This window comes from Glycine max, chromosome 7 (assembly GCF_000004515.6).
Source record: "Glycine max cultivar Williams 82 chromosome 7, Glycine_max_v4.0, whole genome shotgun sequence".
NCBI classification, from domain to species: Eukaryota; Viridiplantae; Streptophyta; class Magnoliopsida; order Fabales; family Fabaceae; genus Glycine; species Glycine max.
In genome coordinates, this window is record NC_038243.2 from 1,664,653 (window position 1) to 1,684,017 (window position 19,365).

Consider the following 19,365-nt stretch of genomic DNA (forward strand, 5'->3'; position numbering starts at 1 on the left):
TCTTTATTATAAAGTCTTAACATGCTGTAGCATAAAATTGTAACAGGCCAGCAGATGAAAATAATGTCGACTGTGATCTTTATTTAACTGAGCCACTGAATCAACTTGGAAAGTATCTAAATTACAATACTCTTTTATAGCTTAAAAGAGTAACAAGATATAATAAATTAACAACCACACAGTCACCAGAAGATTTACAATTTTTTTTTTTTTTTGAGATAAACGAATAGTTTGCTCATTGCGGTTTGATCTATTTCCCCCCAAATATTACTATATGCACACTCTAATTAATAACTGCAGAGACATCCGACATGCGCAGCCAACTAGACATGACGAACAAAACCTACAAAAAGAATTTAATACACACAAGCACACACACTGGGTATAATAATAAACTTTAAGGTTCATCAGGGCCTTCATCTCCCATTTGTTCTGCTTCTTGTAACATGTTCATAAGCATGTTCACTTGTTCTTGAAGCATTGCATTTTCTCTTTCCACTCTAGCACGTTTGCTTTTTTCATCCACAAGCTGGAGTTGCAAGTGCTCTAGACACCGTGAATCCTCCTCCAGCTGTTCATTTAGCCCATCAATTTCCCTGTCCTGCAAGCAACAATTACAACAACAACAACAACAAAATGAGCAGGTGGCTCAGTATAATTGTGTCTTTGTTTGGAAGTGAAGGTGTTGAGGAAACTTGGAACCTTTCTGTTCATTTCTTGGATGGCAATCCTTCGCATGCTTTCAACAACATCGACATTAACAAGCTTTCTCTTCTTGCCAATCAACCAGCCCTTTGGATAGTTTGCAGACTCAAAGTCAGGGGGAGGAAGTAAAGACTCAGCCAAGGGTCGTCGGCCATTAATATTCATTATGGGTTCTAACGGTTCAAACAAGGCCTTTCGGCGCTCAGAAATCGGAGTCGTGTTCTGCACCTCCTCACTAGAAGGTGGAGGAGGAGGAGGAGGAGTATCTTCCTGCTTGCTGGGTGGTTTATTAGCAGTATCTTCTGATACCTCTAAATTCCTCCCGCTAGCTGTGGGGAACAAGTTACCATTTTTGTTTTTGGCAGCTCATCATTTAGATACAGTAAATTTGCACAACAAAGGAAAATAAAATGGAAAACCTTTTCTGCTCTAAGTTGTTAGCAAAGTAGTCATATCTATTGTTCTCAACAAATGTATCCAATGATTACTACATGACGGACATAGTTAAGTTAATGAGTAAACATCGCAAAGTTTAAGACTATCACAGTTTCAATTAATCTTTATGTGACGCGTAATAGAGTATCATTAGTTCTTTCTTGTAAATTAAAAAACTCAAATACATATCACATAGACATTAATTGTTACCACAAACAGTAATGGCCTAAAACTTCCTAATAACTTCTCATCTATCATAGTTGCCAAGATGAAAACTGTGGTTAGTGAGATATAATATCGATTTTGATCAGATGAATCACGTTCTAACATTTCTTAAATAATGTATAAGCCTACATAGACAAGGTAACTAATAAGGAGTTGCACCAAGGTAAATAGCATTTAAGAGATCAAAACTTTTAGTATGTTGTCCCCTCCCTAGTATATTCTATATCCTTTTGAAGACAAGTTTCCTCGAGAGAGTGGTCATCAAAATGAATTCATGGGCAGGGTTAGTTAAACATAGCCGCCTGCTTGAAGCCTAATTTCATAGGTGCCATTATACACCAAACTATACCAATGTCAACAAGTCACATGGCTGGCATGATGGCATATATAGATAAGGAAAATACTAACCAATACCTTAAGTATATTTCTTAAGAAATTTAAAGTAGAAATATCTTTATTTGGAGGCACAAAATTATGTTTCTCATGATTTTTTTTTTCATTTTCTTATGATTCACAAAATAAATTTTTTTTTTTTTTAATTCTTAAACTAATATCCTAAGGACACTTATTAGCAACGCAAAATCATGTAGATAAACCTATTCTTTTGGATGGACAAATTGACTTCATTTTCAGTGAAGGCTAGGTAATCCGTGATATTGGATTTCCTTTAATATAATTGAGTACGGTTACTAAAAGGAAGATGCCTATTTACAGTGATTTGGTTGGGTGAAAGAGAGTCAAGGTTACCGCAACTCTTCATCACTTTTGGATTTTCATGCATTTTTGGTGGGTTTTTTTTTCTTTTTTCTACCGCCCAACCAAACGTAAACTTAAAATGTTAATATACACACATTAAAAAAGGATTACAAAAAGGTTAGTGTTATATACTGAAGAGGGTTGGTTGAAGGGTGAGCTGTCCAACAGTGTAACCAATGATATATGATGATGGTTACACTATCTCAACAGCCACATACGTTTTTATTTTCTCTTTTTTCCTATCCTTCACAAAATGCTGCAAATCTTCAACATCTATATCACCACAAATAAAACTTTTACTAAGATGCATAAAATTGTCGTGTTGCTTTTACTATTATTATTATTAGGTAAAAATAATAGAGTTAGCTCATAATTATGAGCTACTAATTAGCTAACAAAATACATCATAATTTCTTCCAATTTATTTTATCTTTAGAATAAATTTGGGTCCCAATCATTAAAACATACTGATAACGAGACAGAGCCAAAGTTCGGTAAGCCATTGATAGCAAATTGCCAAATGCTAACCGGGCAGCGGTTAAGAAAAAAAAAATACTGAATGCGTAAAAATACGTTTCTCTGTAATTTTAAAATGCATTAGAAACTTTTATCTTTTAATTGCTTTATTTGCTGCAAGACCCTAACAAAATAGAGCAACGTAACATAAAAGTCACACCAACCGTTAAAACCTGTGTTTACGCTTCCTCTCTCTCTCTCTCTGAAACAGTGAACAATTTTGCAGGAATTACAGAAATCAATCCCAGAAAAAGGGAAGTTAAATAGAAAAAGGAAGCCTCAGTTCCAAATCTTGCAAAATTCCCAGTTAAAAAACATTTGAAAGAATTAAGAATTGTCAGATGGCATGTCACAATATTGAAAATTAATTCCATGCAAAAACATTGAATTTGACATCCAAATCTGAACAATATCACATGGAAATGCCACATAAGAGAAAGATAGCACAATTGCCAAATGTTTTGGAACACTACGTAACAGATAAAGTAGAAAGAGAAAGTAGAGGTAGGTGAAGTTAAGACTTAAGAGGGTATGTATAGTATAATATATACCTGATCTCCTTCGTGATTTCCAGAAAATCCTGGGGGTGGAAACAGGAGAGAAGGCGTTCAAAGCATCATCTATGGCCATCTTCATATCACTTCCAGCACGTGTTTCCATTCAAGGACAAATATATGCTTCAAATTCAGAAGAACTTCAAGACATACCCAATAATAAAAGAAATAGAGAAAGAGAGGTTTTTTATGTTAATTTGCTGAGGAGGTGCTGTTTGGCTTTCTCCTTTTGATCTTCCGACCATCTAAAGGTCTCGTTTTTCTTGTCTCTAACAACTCACACGCAGATGCTGATAATTGTATGGGACCATCATGATGAGCTTCAGCTTTTTTCAACGGTCCTGATTTCTTGTTTCGGTGGAAATTTTTATGTCCAAGACTTGTCACTTTATTTTATTTTATGGCCTCTGTCTTTGTGGACCCTGTCTACTTCCTTCCTTTCCTTGTCTTTTTTCAAGAAAAATTGCGTGCTTAGAAATATAACCCTTGGAGGAGCATATAATTGAGAAAAATAAATATTTTATGGGCAAGTTAATGAGGAAAATAAAATATTATCACATGCTTTCGGATGATCCAAAGCTTTATGTGGATTAAAACTATGAATTGTTTAATGAATTATGATTAACGTATATCCCTCAGGTTGGGTGTGTATAAGCGGAAAATGGGTGGGGGAAGGAAAAGATGAGAGAGAGAAAATAGCACATGTGATAAATAATATGATAAAAGAATATAATTAAAAAAATAAATAGAAATGAAATTAAAGAGAATATATATATATATATGATTGTTTTATTTAATTATATTTATTAATGGTGTCAACTAAAGTTTGGGATCTTTGCACATGACATGAGCTGAGGTCCATGGTGCATACAAGAATCTTCAACAGTGTTAGGATTTGCACTGCAGAGCCTAAAAACAAATTAGGGTTTTGTTACCTAGTCTGTCTTACAATAGCTGGCATGGTCGGTTTATCTTGGTTATTGGAAAAAGTGACGAACACTTGTTGCGGGTTGCGGCTGTTTATTGAAGCAGTGATTTCTCATGTAAAATTGCAGTTTTATTTGCCTATATCTGTTCCTTTTCACTTGTTTTTGCTGCCTGTAAGAAGGTTACAAGTTTAATGAACTAATTATTTCATAAATTTATTATGTTATATTTAAATTTATTAAACTATTCCATTTTTTATAAATACTGGATGTACATTATGCTTTATAATTAATTTATCATGTTAAATCTAAATACAGTGATATTTTATTTTGTTGTTATGTTTTATAAGATAGAAATAAATATTAGCAACGAATGATTAATTTATACGATACATGTCCGACTTCCTTAGACAAAACTTAGTTTTAAAGTTTTAACCCTTACGTATTGTATGGAATAAAACCATCAATAGAAAAGATAATTTTACCATATTAGAAATGTTCGTAGCTCAACACAAGGTTGCTTTTTGTGTAGAGGATATATATGGGGTTTATTTGTTTAAGTGGAAAAGAAAAGAAATGATTGTTGAATGAATAAAAATCATAAAATTTTGGATTTTTCTATTGTTTGGAAACATGAGTCTCATTCAAAGATATCTTTTCCTTTCACATTGGAGGAAAAAGGATAGAAAAAGATTGTTTTTTGTTGTGTAAAGACAAAAATATTTATTATTTAAATAACTTAAATATATTTTTAATCTTTTAAATTTAAATAATTATTCTTTCCTTAAAAAACAAAATCATTTCTATCAGTCTTTCAAATTTTCAAAAACTTATATTTAATCCTTATTGGTTCATTATGTTCATGATTTCACAATTTGTGACCTTTTTAACCGTTAAAATAAATATTTTTAATTTAATTTTTTTAAAAATAATTTCAATTGATTTTAAATCACCAAAATATTTCACTCATATGGATTGGTGGTCTTTTTTCATACATATTTTGGTGTTTTTAAAAAAGAAAAATAAAAACATGAATGTTCGAGTGTGATGATTTTTTTTACAATTTAAATTGTCACAAATCATTTTTGAAGAAAAAATTTTACCATGAGAAATTGTCATAAATTATAAACTATTAGTGCACAAAAATAAAAAGGACTAAAAGTAACTTTTTGAAAATTTGAGAGATTAATAAAAATATTTTTTTAAGAATTAAATTAATAAGTATTCAAATATGAAGGAATAAAAATATATTTAAGTCTATTTATATTACATTTCATTCCATGTTGGGGATATGTATGCTAATTTATATATATAGTTTTTCTTTGCTTTTACTTTTACTTAATCTCACTTAAACAACTAAAAAATTTATCTCATTTTTTTCTTTTTTTTGTTACTTTCTTGTAAAAACTAAACATTTGGTAAAAAAAAAAATCAAAGTAGTATTTTTATTTTACAAAAAAGCATAATAGATCTAGACACGAGTATTTTTCTTTTGGCAAATATAATCTTCTTTTTTTTTTTTAGATGAACGAGTCTGGGTCTTTCTGTATTTGATTGGGCTCATCTGTGTTAGGTATCGGGCTTTCCGTATATCACCGGGTTCTTTATACAATTGTACGTTCAAAAAGGCGATGCGCTCTGTTCTTCATAAAGTGAAGCGTGTTGAATTTTGACGCTGCTAAGCGTCTAATTTTCGTTTTTTGTTTTTTTATTCCTTTGTAAGAAAATTTCACTTTGAGTTACTTAAATAAAATAAGAGAAAGGAAAAAGAAACATAACACAAAGATTTATCCTATTGTTCATCCGACAACACAAAGCTATGTCCAGTGAATTTCTTGTATAACCAAGCACTAGTTAGTCGTTCAATAATTGAGACATGCAAATGTTGCTTCTGTCTCTTGTACTGTCACAATTTATGCAATCAACCCTTCACTTTGGCATTTCAGTAATTGTGAAATTCGTCCTATATTTTGAAGTTAACAAATGAAGAATAACTAAAGAGAGAAAAAAAAATGAAAATAAATTTCATGTTTTATTCCTGCTAGGTTGTAAACTTGCAGCTGATAAAATGGGGTTATGGTCCAGTTGAAATTGACACCAATACCTAGCGAAGCAAAGCCCATGATTTATGAAGCTTGATAGCTAGGGCTTTGGAAGAAGCTGATGTTAATCCAATCCCACTTTCAGATCTACTCTGTCAACAATAATATTTCCCCTACTTTCAGAAAGAGGTCTGATAAGTGATAACTAACAAGATTGAATAGCATAGCTTAAGTTAAAGGCATAACCTTTTTTCTAAATTCATTGCACAAACAATGATGAATCTTTTCAATGTCTCAGCTGTTCTATTAATGCTAAAAGTTCCAGCCATATTCGTTCTAAACTACAGTCAGCTAAAACGTCTGTATTTGATTAACGAACACTCCCTTACATAATTCATTCTTTCGGAAATAGATTTAACCATTCACTGATTTGAGTGGTTTCACCATTTTGTGAAAGGAAAATATCAATTCTTTGTTTGACAGTTGAGGGAAATGAAAAAAAATAAAGCTTATTGTTTTGGATTCATATCTTTAAAAAGTGCAAATAAAAAAAAATTGTTAAGGAACAAAGAATGTGATGGTTTACTTCAACATGTAGGAAATTATTTTTACCCACAGCCCAGCCAAACCCACTCACTTCACTCAGGTATAAGTAGTTATAACTGTAGAAAGCATTGCATTACATAAAAAAAAGGACAACTTCAAAGGAGGACTTTTGACAATTTAGTCAACTTCTTCAATCTTAGGCCCAGCACCACCAGTGGATGATTTTCCATAGCCAGCACCATTAGGAATGTCATCTGCACCACTTCCTTGGTACATGTTTGAGATAATTGGGTTGCAAAGTCCCTCCAACTCCTTCAATTTGTCCTGAAATTCCTCAACCTCAGTCAGTAGGTTCCTATCTAGCCACTCAATGGTCTCATCAACCGCCTTCTCTATCTTCTCCTTATCAGAAGGGTTCATTTTGCCTGCAAACTTGTCATCCTTCACAGTATTCCTCATGTTGTACGCCAAGTTCTCCAAGGAGTTCTTGGCGTCCACCTTCTTCTTCACCTCCTCGTCCTCTGCCTTGTACCTCTCCGCCTCCTGGACCATCTTCTCAATCTCCTCCTTGCTCAGCCTTCCCTTATCATTAGTGATCGTGATCTTGTGGTCTTATCCTCAAAATACCATTGGCGTCAATGTCAAAGCACACATTGATCTGTGGAACTCCTCTTGGTGCTGAAGGGATGCCTGTGAGTTCAAACTTCCCTAAAAGATTGTTGTCTTTGGTGCTTGCCCTCTCGCCTTCATACACCTGAATTAGCACTCCTGGCTGATTATCAGCATAAGTTGAGAAAATCTGTTCCTTCTTGGTGGGAATGGTTGTGTTCCTTGGAATCAACACTGTCATCACACCTCCTGCAGTCTCAATGCCGAGGCTAAGAGGAGTGACATCAAGCAGAAGCAAGTCCTGAACCTTCTCGTTCCCTTCACCGCTCAAAATCGCAGCCTGCACAGCAGCCCCATAGGCTACAGCCTCATCCGGGTTAATGCTCTTGCAAAGCTCTTTGCCATTGAAGAAATCCTGCAACAGTTGTTGCACTTTTGGAATCCTGGTGGATCCACCAACAAGGACAACATCGTGAACGTGTCCATGTTGAGCTCCTCAAACCTGGCTCTGGTGATGGTGGAATAGAAGTCAATACCTTCGTAGAGAGAGTCAATCTCGATGGTAGTTTGAGTGGTGGAAGAGAGAGTCCTCTTAGCCCTCTCTCGCATGCAGTCCTCAATCTCCTAAGTGCTCTGGCATTAGTGCTGACATCCTTCTTGTGTTTCCTCTTGAACTCAGACACGAAGTGGTTCACAAGCCTGTTATTAAGAAAATGGTTAGTCCATAGTTCAGTTAAAAAACAGTTCACTGCATTGAATTAAATTAAATTGTTTACTAAACTGAACTGTTTCTATGTACTGGTATGCAAAAGAAACATTAGAAGAAGAAAGAATCTTATATCATTTGGTTTAGTCAGATTCTAACATAGTTTGATTCAACTTTTTTTTTTTTAAAAAAAAAAAGTGTTTGGTTCAGCCATTTATAAAAAAGATTCAATTTTTATGGGTTGAGGATTTAAACAGTTAAGTTTATGAGTTATTTCAAATACCAGAAAATCGTATATGTAAATGGGGAGTAATCCTTGCCTGTTATCAAAATCTTGACCTCCCAAATGAGTGTCCCCAGCAGTGGCCTTCACTTGGAAAATAGCTTCCTGGATGGTGAGGAGGGAGACATCAAAAGTTCCACCACCGAGGTCGAAGATAACCACATTCTTTTCGCCACTCCTGGAAGCCTTCTTGTCTAATCCATAGGCAATGGCAGCAGCGGTAGGTGGTGCCGAGGTCAATGCCAATGCCCTTACCTTCTGTCTTGGAAGCCATTGATATTTAGCCACGTTTTAGCATTGCCAAATCATGCATATACATGGTTATGCCGATTTGCACTGTTACAGGGATTGTTTTTTACTTAATGACATGTTATTTATTATACTTGTTCCGATCGAGTTGTCTGGTGGAATCTCTGATTTCCGATATCGAAGTAAGGAGAAATACCTGCAAAAAGAACTCCGACGAGTAAGTCAATGGTGTTCCGAGGTGTTTATGTGTGGGATGATGTTCGGAGATAGTTTCATGATATTCCGAGCCGCATCAGTGAAATGCTCGTCTCGTGGCCGAGTTCACGGATGACAGTTGAAACGGTCATGTACTGTGCACGTGGGGACTCCCCTGCGGAGTTTTTGGGACTGTAGAGTACACTTGTTCTCTTTTCAAATAGTTGTTTCGACTTTATTGTTAAGCATTTTTCCTAGAACAAGAACTACCCTTCACGAGACAGAATTACGGCTTTAACATCACCCTTAAAATAAAAGGAACATACTCGTACCAAAGGTATGCTAAATGTGTGTAAGGGCCTGCTCCATATTACACACTTTACCCATGCTTGAGCTTGAGACCTTTTCACTGTCTCTGAAGCAGCATGGACAGAACAGGTCACTTATTCTTATTCTGTCTCCAGAAAATAGTTATCCCCATGCTTCTCAGTTCTCAATTCCATTTACAAGTATTTTCTTTCTCAAGAATCTTATTCGAAACATGATTTGACACTAAATATGAAGACTTCTCTTAACTGATATTTAAACCTTGAGTCTATCTTGTCTCAGTTCTCAATTCTTACCTTCGCTTAATGAAATAAATTAATAAAATCCATAAATACCTTAACCTTACCCTAGACCAGATAACTCAAAACCTGATACCCCTACTTGTGCTAGGCTTTGGACATTGTTCAACGAAAATCCAATATACCCAATAATTTACAAAGAATCAGCCCTTGCTTTCCCTATTCCCAACCCCTAAGATGAAGGTAAGATTCCTTGCTTTGTTCTTACTCATTTCAGGTATTCAAGCCATATCAACCTCAGAGTTCAATATGAATTTCACTTCAAAAGGTAAAGGCCTAATCCAGAGCAATGGACCAGTACAAGAACTTCTTGGTACTCGACTTCTTCAGCCAAATATTTCCCATATTTGAAGGCACCCTGGTTTTTTTCAGTGTCACTATTATATTAATGTTTTTCAGTGATGTATAGGGAAATTATATGGAAGCATAGAAGACTCAATAAGGTTGAACGACAAAGTTGAGGAAACTAAAGACGGGAACAAAGAAGAACGACTTAATACAACAAGAAAAGCACAAGGTGGAGGAAGTTCAAGAGGCACAGGAAGTAGAGGAAAGACAGGAAGCGGTGGCACTGCTGATGTTAATCGCCGGCCACGTCAAAGTTCTGCACCATCAGAGCCTCTTTTTTGGGTCTCAATATTTAATCCATGCGTAAGCTTGGCTTTAGTCATATTGTTTTCCCTTCCACTTGGTTTGATGTAATGCATGCAGAAAAAAGTGGTTACATATGATATATGTTGTTCTTGTTTAATGCCCCTAAATAGTGCCGTCTTCTTTTTTCAATATATATTTTTAGTGCCGCCGTTACTAAGAGCGTCTTTGCTTGTACATCAGTTTGTGTCCTCCTTCTCAATGCCAACATGTTGTCATCCATCATATCAATGAATGGAAGTTTGAATCTTTGCCTGCTCAAGGGTAAGTTTTGATGCAAATATGAAAAGGTTGAACTTGTGGTGTTGAAATTCTTGTGATATCCAAGAGAAGCAGAAATGGAACTAATTTTACTTTTTTGTGCAATTACAAATTATTTACTCAATTCATCAATGTTAATTGTTAAATCATTCTCTTATGAACTCCAGAAGCTTATATGCCAAAAATAAAAACTGCTCTGATTATCATATTTTTTTAATTAAATTGAAAATGGCGGCCAGATGATGTACTTACTCTCGAGCCCTTTCGCCTACAATCTACCAATGTGTTTCAAAATTAAAACTAGTAATCTACTAAAGGAAATTGCAGAACTCATGAATGAATAATGAAAGAGTTTGCTCTCATACTAATATATTTACCCTGTCAGTCTTGCACAACGGTTTACAACAGAAAATAATATATGAAAGGACTAATATATAAGATCATTTGTTTTGAAACAGCAAATATAGAGGAGGGGAAGGGGAAACTTTTTTTCCAGCAACAAATTGCAGAAAGAACAAGGCATTACAAGTGGTTGAACAAATCAAATTTTATGTACATCCTTCTAACTTACATTGGATTTAATTTGCAGCACATATTAGGTTTAGCAATATTCTATTGAAATGAAACCAACCAGGTAATATTCCGTTGAAATGAAAAACAACTCATTAACTTATCGGATGATCATGCTTAGGAAGAACATTACTTTATTCCATATTCTTGCAACCACTAAATGAATTTGTGCCACTTTTAATTGTCTTCTAATCTATTAGAGGTACACGTCACCTTCAAAATTGTTAAAATAAAAAGGAAATATACCCACAACTAGTAAAAATTATCAAAAACAGACAGAAAGTTTGCAAATTGTTAGTGCTGACTTTTACGAATGGGTTACTCAGAAAACATAAAGTGAAATATGCATCTTCTGATACAGAGCAAGGTAGAAACCCAAATTGCGCATTGCGCACTCTGCTTCCCTTCTACGCAATCGTATGTCCAAATGGAAAAACCGACCCTACACTTTCCCGCAAACTTCTTGCTCTCTCCTTCCCCTTTTCGTTTATGTTAAATTGACATTTTCATTCTATACCCAAAGTTATTGTCAAGGCGAATTCTAGGTAGGATGACAATTTCAAATTCTTATTTCAAAGCAAATTTGATTCTTCTATAGTTTTTTTTTTTTACCTAAAATTTTCAATTTCTTATTTCTTTTACTCAAAATCTCCTCAAATAAAATCAAATAAATTATTGCACACTTTCTCCTAGATGTTACTACCCATGGCTCAAAGTTACCAACTTGAGAGTTGGAGCAGTTTTTTACAATAATCTCATCCTTATTCATAAAGCTGACTCAAGGGAAATCTTTAGACAAGGAGAAAGGAAGGATTTCTTCTACTGGAGTACTAGTGCAAGTAGCAAGAACAACCTATATCTTGGTACAAAACCAGCTTGTACAATTACCTTTCAAATTTCCTCCAATTAGAAGAATTGTAAAAATTCCTCACAGAATGCAATGCAGATGTGTACAGATAAAATACACCTCAGTTATGGCATTACATTTAGGAGCAAAAGATTGTGCAGACAATCCTTAAACAATTCATATGCACAAACTGTAATACCAAATTAACTGTTGTTAAAGTTCGTTTATGTTTTACAGATTATAAAAATGTATAACACTTAATGTAGTCCATATAAAACTGAAATGAGTCCCATTAACAGTTGCATACCGTTGGTCAAAAGCATCTAAAGATAACAAAAGGTACCGGGGGGGATAAAAACACCACCTAGAAACATTGTGGCGTTCCATATGGCTGACAGCCAATGATTCCTCAAATGTCATACAAGAAATCCTTAAACACCTTCATATGGTCGGGCTGAAGAGCTATGGCCACAGATAAGCTCCCATCATTGGTTGAGCTTGGAATTATGAAAGACAGGCCCTCGTATGCAATTCCACCAGGTCCCATGAATATAGGCCTTCCCCAACCAAAGTCAGCATCATGGATTGGAAGCCTAGTCCAGCTAGTGATACCAAGATTTGGACACTTGAAAGTATGAGCCCCGCGAACGAGAGCTTTTAGATCAGGTTGCAGCTCTAGATAGTCAAGAGCTGACCTTAAATAATCGTTGTCCATTCGTAACAATGCATTGTGGATTCTGCTTGCAGCATACCATGTTGGTTTTGACATGAGATCACCTGCCACAGCTATAGGTGTGGTTGTGAATATCACATTGCCAAAGTAACCCGGTGGGGGAGGAGGTTGCAACCTTGACCTTCCATCAGTTGCAATGTACAATTTGGTTTCTTGATCATCAGGAAGTGCTCTTGCTTTGCATACACTTCTCCACACGTGACCCGCCAACATCTCATAAGAACTGTAGCTGATTGTGTTGCCATCTTCTTTAGACTTGGCTTTCAGTGTGTTGAGCTGCTCACGTGTGAGTCTGAAAATAGACACCGCTGCTGCTGCTGCTGCATTATCCGAGTCTGAGCCTGGTTTAGTAGGTTGTTGAGTCTTCATGGCTGGTGGGGGCTTGTATTCAATGTGATCAAAAACAGGTCGAGGTGGATCTCTAGCACGAAGTATTGTACGATCAATGAATGGTGGAATGGAAACATCCAAGCCACGAGCCACATCTGACCATGTATTGATGAAGTGCAAACCAGAGGCTCCATCTGCTACATGATGTTGCATACCAACTCCCAGGGACACCCCTCCACATTTGAAATGTGTTACCTATAAACAGTACAAGTGAAAATGGGTAGGTAGTCCCTTTATAGAATGAAAGAATCCACCAATCATATTAAAATTGAAGTTAAAATAAGGAAAGATAGTACTCTTCCCATTCAAAACTAATGCTATTATTTTGACAACCAAAATTTAATACTATTTAACATCAGCAATATACATACAATGCGCAATGCGTGATTCACTATCAAGGGATTGGCCATAGGTTCAGTACTACTTTTCCTCTCTTGTAACACATAGCAACACCTCCAGCTAAAACCCAAATGTTACGTTGCTCTGTTGGAGGTTTGGAGCCAAATTTTGTGGGTGATTGCATTTTTATAATCTTTTTGGCACAGCGATTGTGTGATTTTGGTTTTTCATTTCTAATTGTGTATTCGTCATCAGTTCTTTCATCTAAATTTCATCTAATATTTTACTAGTGAATTTCCCATTAATTTAATATCATAAACCGTGTTGCGCGCCGTTGGCTGCAGTCCTGGAAGGTGGTGGCAAACTAGCAATTGACTCCGAAAAAAAAAATATGCATGAAAAGATTAGGTTGCTTAATATCAGTCTTTTAATTTTTTGAAATAAATAGTTTGTTAAACATTAAAACTTTATTATAATATTTTATAAAAATCATTTTTAAAATAAAATATTATTATTAAACACGTACTATTATACATACATATATATATATATATATATATATAAATGATTCTATCTTTTAAAAGATTATTTTAACAATAATATAATAATGATTTTTCAATAGCCTAATTAGACAAAAAAATATTAAGTATTAATTTAAAGTTCATTTAAATATTTTTTTTAATTTCTCTTTTTTAATATTTTTTTCCGTGCCAAGAATAATATTTAATAAATATCCCATATTATACAAATATTTAAGTACATATATGTAACATAAAAATATAATTGAAAAATATTTTTAAAATTAATTTAAACGATAAAAATATTTTAAATGTAATAGAAGAATAAATTAATTAATTAATGAAATTGATGAAAATATAATTTATTTTTGTCATATAACTAATAAAAAAATATTAATATAATGTAAAATCTCATAAATTATGCATCACAAAGTCAAGAAAAACAAGAAGAAGAAAAGGACAAACGAGACCATAAGTTTGGTTCGCAATAATGGAGAATAAAAAATCACCTTTTTAACGTAGAAATCTGGAAGCCAGTTGTGATGCTATAAATGTGAAAAAATAATTGCTTCTGTTTCACCACAGTACAAAACATAACACACTATAGACGTATCGTGCCACCAACAATGTTGACTCAGAACTCAAAAATATTGTTTACTAATAAGAGCGGAAGGATATCTTCTAGACTCTAATAACGTCTAGTGACGTCTCCGCTTACTTGAATTAAAACAAAACAGCCAAATGCTAACTAGGTGTTCTCCATATAATTAGATTATAATAATTATAATCATAGTTAGTTTTATATAATTATTTTTAAAATATGGTTATATAATCAATTATATAACAAATTATAAACTAATTTTTTTAGCAATCCTATTTATTAAGAGATTAAAAGAAAAATATTTTTTAGTAAGATGTGTAAAATTATGTTTTTTATGATTTCTTTTTACATTGTCTCATGATCATTATAATAAACATTTTTTACATCTTTTATTTTTTTATTCTTAAGAACATTAGTTAACAAAACCTATAAAAATATAATAAAGTCAATTTATATCCTCATTATTTAATGTAAGTTAATTTTTTGAAATTTAAATCACATGCAAAGTCAAAAATTCTGGCAGATGATCTTTAATGAAAAAATATTTTTTTTATCAATGAGATTTGTATTTGAAATCTTGGTTAATGAAATTAAGTTTTAACTTGTTGGTTAATGTAAGTTTATTTTGATTTAAATTTGGGCACTAGAGAGAAAAAGGAAGGCAACAACAAACAAGTAATTACCTAAAACATAGAAAGCGATAGGAGTTAAGTGAGAGAAGAAGAAAAGAAACGCATAACGCACGCAAGCACGTACCTGTAACACCAACAGGGGATAGGTTTCTATTCCCTGTGAATAATCGACGGCGGGGATGAGCTGGCGGAGCTCAAGGGTGGGAGCGAAGTCGCCGAAATCGTCGATGACGGCGCCGGTGTCGGCCTCGACGAAGAGCACCCCCTGACCGTCGCAGTCAATCTCCACGCGACCGTCTTCGTCTCGCCGGAGCCGCCCAGCCATTGGGTAGAACGGCACCAGCACCTTGCTCAGTGCCTCCTTCAGAACCTTGCCGTCGAAAAAGTTGGAGGTGCCGTTGGACCTATAGAAGTATACACTGGGCGTGTGGAAATTGGGGACCACCAGGTCCACGTTGGAGTTCCACACCACCCGCCGCGCCACCTCCTCCGCCGGCCGCACCACCGTCGATTCCTTCACGTTGATGATCATCTCTCTGCTCGACTGCTCACACTAGTATCAATCATAATCATAATAACCAAAATAAGTGAAAATTTATGATAATAAATCTTAGATCGATGCAGATGTTCTGTAACGCTTTTTAGTGCTCTTTCCAATTAAAAGTGACGTTTCATCTTAATAACAGAATTGAGAATAGCCTATTTAACAGAAATTATATGAGTAAAATTAATCTTAATCTTTCACCCAATAAATTAAAAGACACTTATTATCTTTAACCTAACAAAAATTAATATTATTATTATTATTATGTGTACATCATCATTGAAGAACAGTATAAAAAGCACTCAAAGCATGTCAGTTTTCTTTAATAAAGAAATAAAAAAATTTAGGTTATGATCGGAATGATATTGGAGAATGGAATGAAATAAATTAAAATAAATTTTTGGAACATGGAATATATGTATTAAAAATTAATAGGATGGAATGAATTATAATAAAATAGAAATATTATTTTATTGTTTCAATATTTTATAATTGAATAAAAAAATCATTCTATCCTTTAAACAAAAGGATGAAATAAAATAAGTTATAATTTTTTTAATTCTCATAATATACTTATTTTAAATGTATTATTTTTAAGAGAGGAAATATTTGATATACATCTAATTTACTATTTAATATCTAAAGAGGAAAAAAAATATATTTATGATTTGATTGAAAGAGAAAAATAAAAGATACTAATAAAATATTTGAAATAAAGAATGATTGTATGTATCACAATGAAACATTTTTTTCATCCATTCCATTTCTCTCTTATCCACCACCTTGTAACATCAATTCAAATTTAGTGGTAAATTAATTTCGTTATACATTATATACAAGCAACTCTCTAGAAATAGGTTTGATTAATTATTTAGTTCTTATATAAGTGTCAAACTTTTATTTTGATTCTCATATTTAAAAAATCTATAATAGTATATGGATCAAAATAGAAAAGTTGACGGAGATATAACACGAACGAATAATTAAACCAATAATATATGTCACTAATTAATTTTCTCACCAGAAGACAAACTAGTGGAATGAAGTATATGGAGTCAAAGATGGAGAAGTGTAGTTTCATAAACGGAAGGAAAAAGATGTATTTGAAAATGGAAAGGCTAAAAGGCTTACAAGAACGAAGGTTTCATATGCATGATAAACATTGATCGAGATGAGTTAGAGGAAAGAGGAGGAGGAGGAACATTACCGGATCCTGATGAGAGTACTGAGAGAAGTTGGGAGTTGTCTGGGTAGGGATTGGGTGTGAGAGCGAACGCTTTCGAATGCGTGGACTCCTACTTTTTAAGCAAAAGTAAAGTAAGAAGGGGTTGGGTTGAGTCACTCACCAACCCCGCCAACTGCATCCACCCAATAACAACACGCCGCCTCATTGAGACAAGTCATTGACCACTCATGTAAGTTGGTGAGACGGGGACCTGCCTTTCAATTTCATTCACCAACTCTTATCCTCTGGAAGAGAACCCATTGCTTTGCGTTTGGTGGGTGATATGTGCTGATTATCATGGACTGCTGTTATTCTTCACTCTTCACTGTTGTTAATTCCTCTATATAGTTTCTTTCAGTTCTGACATCAGGAAGTCGCTACGAATGACGCCACGCCTCACTACAAACCCATTTGAGGCTACGCACTTATGTGCTATTTACGCTCATGGACTCATTTCATGACATTTAATTCCTGATTTTATTGGAGAAGACTTTAACCTCGATTGCTTCAGCCTTCCTAATTATAGCTTTAGAGAATTATTCCTTCTTTACCTGAACTTGTGCTTTATATATAAAACGAAACAAACGAGACCTGATATTTATCTATTTTCCCTACAAAAATCTAAAGTATTTGTCTTGGGTTTCGCATTTACCAAACATTGTTGTTACCAAAGTGGTTTTGGCTTTGGCGAAAAAAGACAAGTAGTCTTCTCCAGATACTTCACAAGTCATCACAACCACGGAACACCCAAAAGTTAGCAAAAATTGAGTTTCATTGAGGCCTAGGTTTTCTTCTTTGTCTCCCAAAAAGATGAATTTTCGTTCTCATGTCAACAATATTGTATCTGGTTCTGAAAAATTTACCATTATGGTGAAGGGTCTTCGCAGGTGGAAGGTACCCGATACACATAAAAAGTCCAACTTCATGTTTATGAACATAATTTTGATTGATCAAAAGGGTTGTTTTTCTATCAAGGTTTCTTTTTTTTTTTTTTCTTTGTATATGTTACAGTCAGAAGTTAACTTTTGTTGGACTCGTGGTTTATATATTTTGTCTCAGGCAATGTCGGGAGTGATAACTAGTTTAACATAAAGTTTTAATATGTATATATACACACAAGCTTTAGATTTTATTGTGTTTATTATTTTTTTTTAAATTATATATATATATATATATATATATATATATATATACATATATTAAATTTTATTATGTTTATTATTTTTTTAAAATTAGTTTAAAATAACAATTTAAAATGGAAACATATAAATATATTTTAATATAGCATTATATTTGTAACATTTTACTGGTCAAATTAAATTTACTTAAGCCTGTCTCTCTACACTACCTACTAATGTGTCTTCTGGAATACTTCGATCTTCATAAAACTAACATTAGAAAATACTCGTTTTGTCTACACTAACTCCTTTTAGATGTTTGGTAACAAAATGAGAAACCCTTACCTTTGAATGATTCTTCACGAACGATTATTTGGAAGAAAAAGAAACAAAAAGTTTTCTAGAATGGGAGGACGCTACGTTGAAACTCAAAGTATATATTAGAAGAAAAAAAATTGATAACAATGTTATGAAGTACATATTTTTTGCAAGATTTTGATTATTCTATATGCGCATAACACAAATTTGAATGCTTTAAACCATTAATATTGGACTCTTAAGTGGTACTTAAGAGAATGGGAAAACACCGTAAAATAATTTGAATACAAGAAAATTTACAATTCAAAATTCTGTTGATTTACTATAATTTTAATTGTTTATGGTCTGGAAGTTAGACTAAAAAAATTCGCGAGGAAGTTTTTTTTTTTTTGTTTTTACGGAAATTGCAAGTAAGTTAAGATACATTTTTTTTTTTGTCTACACCAAGTTAAGATACATTCCAATTTACTTAACAACCATAAAGACATGTTTAATTTGCATAGAAAAGGAATAAATTAAAACTTTTGCCATGTATTTTAATTCTACTTGACTCTTACTAATTAATCATTTTTAAGTTTTTGCTTTAATCAAGGCTAACAAAAATTTACTGGTCTTTGTGACATGGTACTTTTAGGAACGTATGTTAAATTAATATAAATGTTAGATTAATTAGATTATTATAATAATTAAGTATTTTTTCATTAAAAAAATTAAGTATTGAGGTCATTTTCTTCCTACAATTTATACTGCCGACTATCCTTTTTTTTGGGTCCAGTGCCTATCCAATTTAAGTATTTAACAAAGCTTTTGCCAGTTTGGATATATTAAACCGTAAGATTAGAAGAAGAAAACAAAATATATTTTTTATAAGCTCAGATTAACATGTGTATAATTTTTTTTAAAAAAAATCCTTTGTAGAAGGTTTTTTTGAAGTTGCTCTAAAGAAGTTAATATGAGAAACTTTATAAATTAATTTATGTGTAAGTTAATTTTAACTTATATTTTTTTTTTATTCTCCCAAAAATCCTTGCGAAAAAATTTATCTAAGCAAGCCTATGAAATTAATCAATTTACTAAAGGAATCTTGTAATAATACTCATTAACCATGTGGGCCTCATTAGTGACTTGCGGTTATGTACCAGTCTAATGCACCTTAGAATTTTCTCACCATTTCACATTTTTCCAAATACAGTGGTGAGAGGAAAAAAATTAAAAATACTTTTAAATATAATCTTATGACTTTCA

At 33.4% G+C, this 19,365-nt stretch overlaps 2 protein-coding genes and 2 pseudogenes across 5 annotated transcripts; 1 reads left to right on the forward strand and 3 right to left on the reverse strand.

Annotated features, from left to right (window-relative positions):
* Positions 1–45: 45 nt before the first annotated feature.
* Positions 46–3,529, reverse strand: LOC100306395 (uncharacterized). The gene is made up of 3 exons (NM_001251249.2): positions 3,189–3,529; positions 703–1,034; positions 46–601 (listed from the first exon to the last, which is right to left on the reverse strand). The coding sequence occupies exons 1-3, from the start codon at positions 3,295–3,297 to the stop codon at positions 398–400; spliced, it is 645 nt and encodes a 214-aa protein (NP_001238178.1). The 5' UTR covers positions 3,298–3,529; the 3' UTR covers positions 46–397.
* Positions 3,530–6,702: 3,173 nt separating this feature from the next.
* LOC100808839 (heat shock 70 kDa protein-like) lies at positions 6,703–8,594 on the reverse strand (annotated as a pseudogene).
* A 417-nt stretch (positions 8,595–9,011) lies between these two features.
* On the forward strand, positions 9,012–10,564 carry LOC100816345 (uncharacterized; annotated as a pseudogene).
* Positions 10,565–11,806: 1,242 nt separating this feature from the next.
* Positions 11,807–17,074, reverse strand: LOC100820075 (shikimate O-hydroxycinnamoyltransferase). 4 transcript variants are annotated; one of them, XM_006583020.3, is made up of 3 exons: positions 16,481–17,074; positions 15,040–15,459; positions 11,807–13,020 (listed from the first exon to the last, which is right to left on the reverse strand). In XM_006583020.3, exons 1-3 carry the CDS (start codon positions 16,538–16,540, stop codon positions 12,112–12,114), a joined length of 1,389 nt encoding a protein of 462 aa, XP_006583083.1. In that variant the 5' UTR covers positions 16,541–17,074; the 3' UTR covers positions 11,807–12,111. The 4 variants fall into 4 exon arrangements, with proteins under 4 accessions (XP_006583083.1, XP_006583082.1, XP_006583084.1 ...); XM_006583019.3 differs by having other exon boundaries at positions 15,040–15,468; positions 16,481–17,073; XM_006583021.4 differs by having other exon boundaries at positions 16,667–17,065.
* Between the last annotated feature and the right edge of the window lie 2,291 nt (positions 17,075–19,365).

Bases quoted from the DNA above. Each gene is read 5' to 3' on its own strand.
- LOC100306395 (NM_001251249.2), bottom strand. From the start codon at position 3,297: ATGGAAACACGTGCTGGAAGTGATATGAAGATGGCCATAGATGATGCT. The intron at 1,035-3,188 runs GTATATATTATA...TGTTCCCCACAG, and splicing joins GAAATCACGAAGGAGATCAG to CTAGCGGGAGGAATTTAGAG. The intron at 602-702 runs GTTCCAAGTTTC...TGTTGCTTGCAG, and splicing joins TCCAAGAAATGAACAGAAAG to GACAGGGAAATTGATGGGCT.
- LOC100820075 (XM_006583019.3), bottom strand. From the start codon at position 16,540: ATGAAACTACACTTCTCCATCTTTGACTCCATATACTTCATTCCACTA. The intron at 15,469-16,480 runs GTGAGAAAATTA...GATTGATACTAG, and splicing joins TTCCACTAGTTTGTCTTCTG to TGTGAGCAGTCGAGCAGAGA. The intron at 13,021-15,039 runs GTACGTGCTTGC...TACTGTTTATAG, and splicing joins ATCCCCTGTTGGTGTTACAG to GTAACACATTTCAAATGTGG.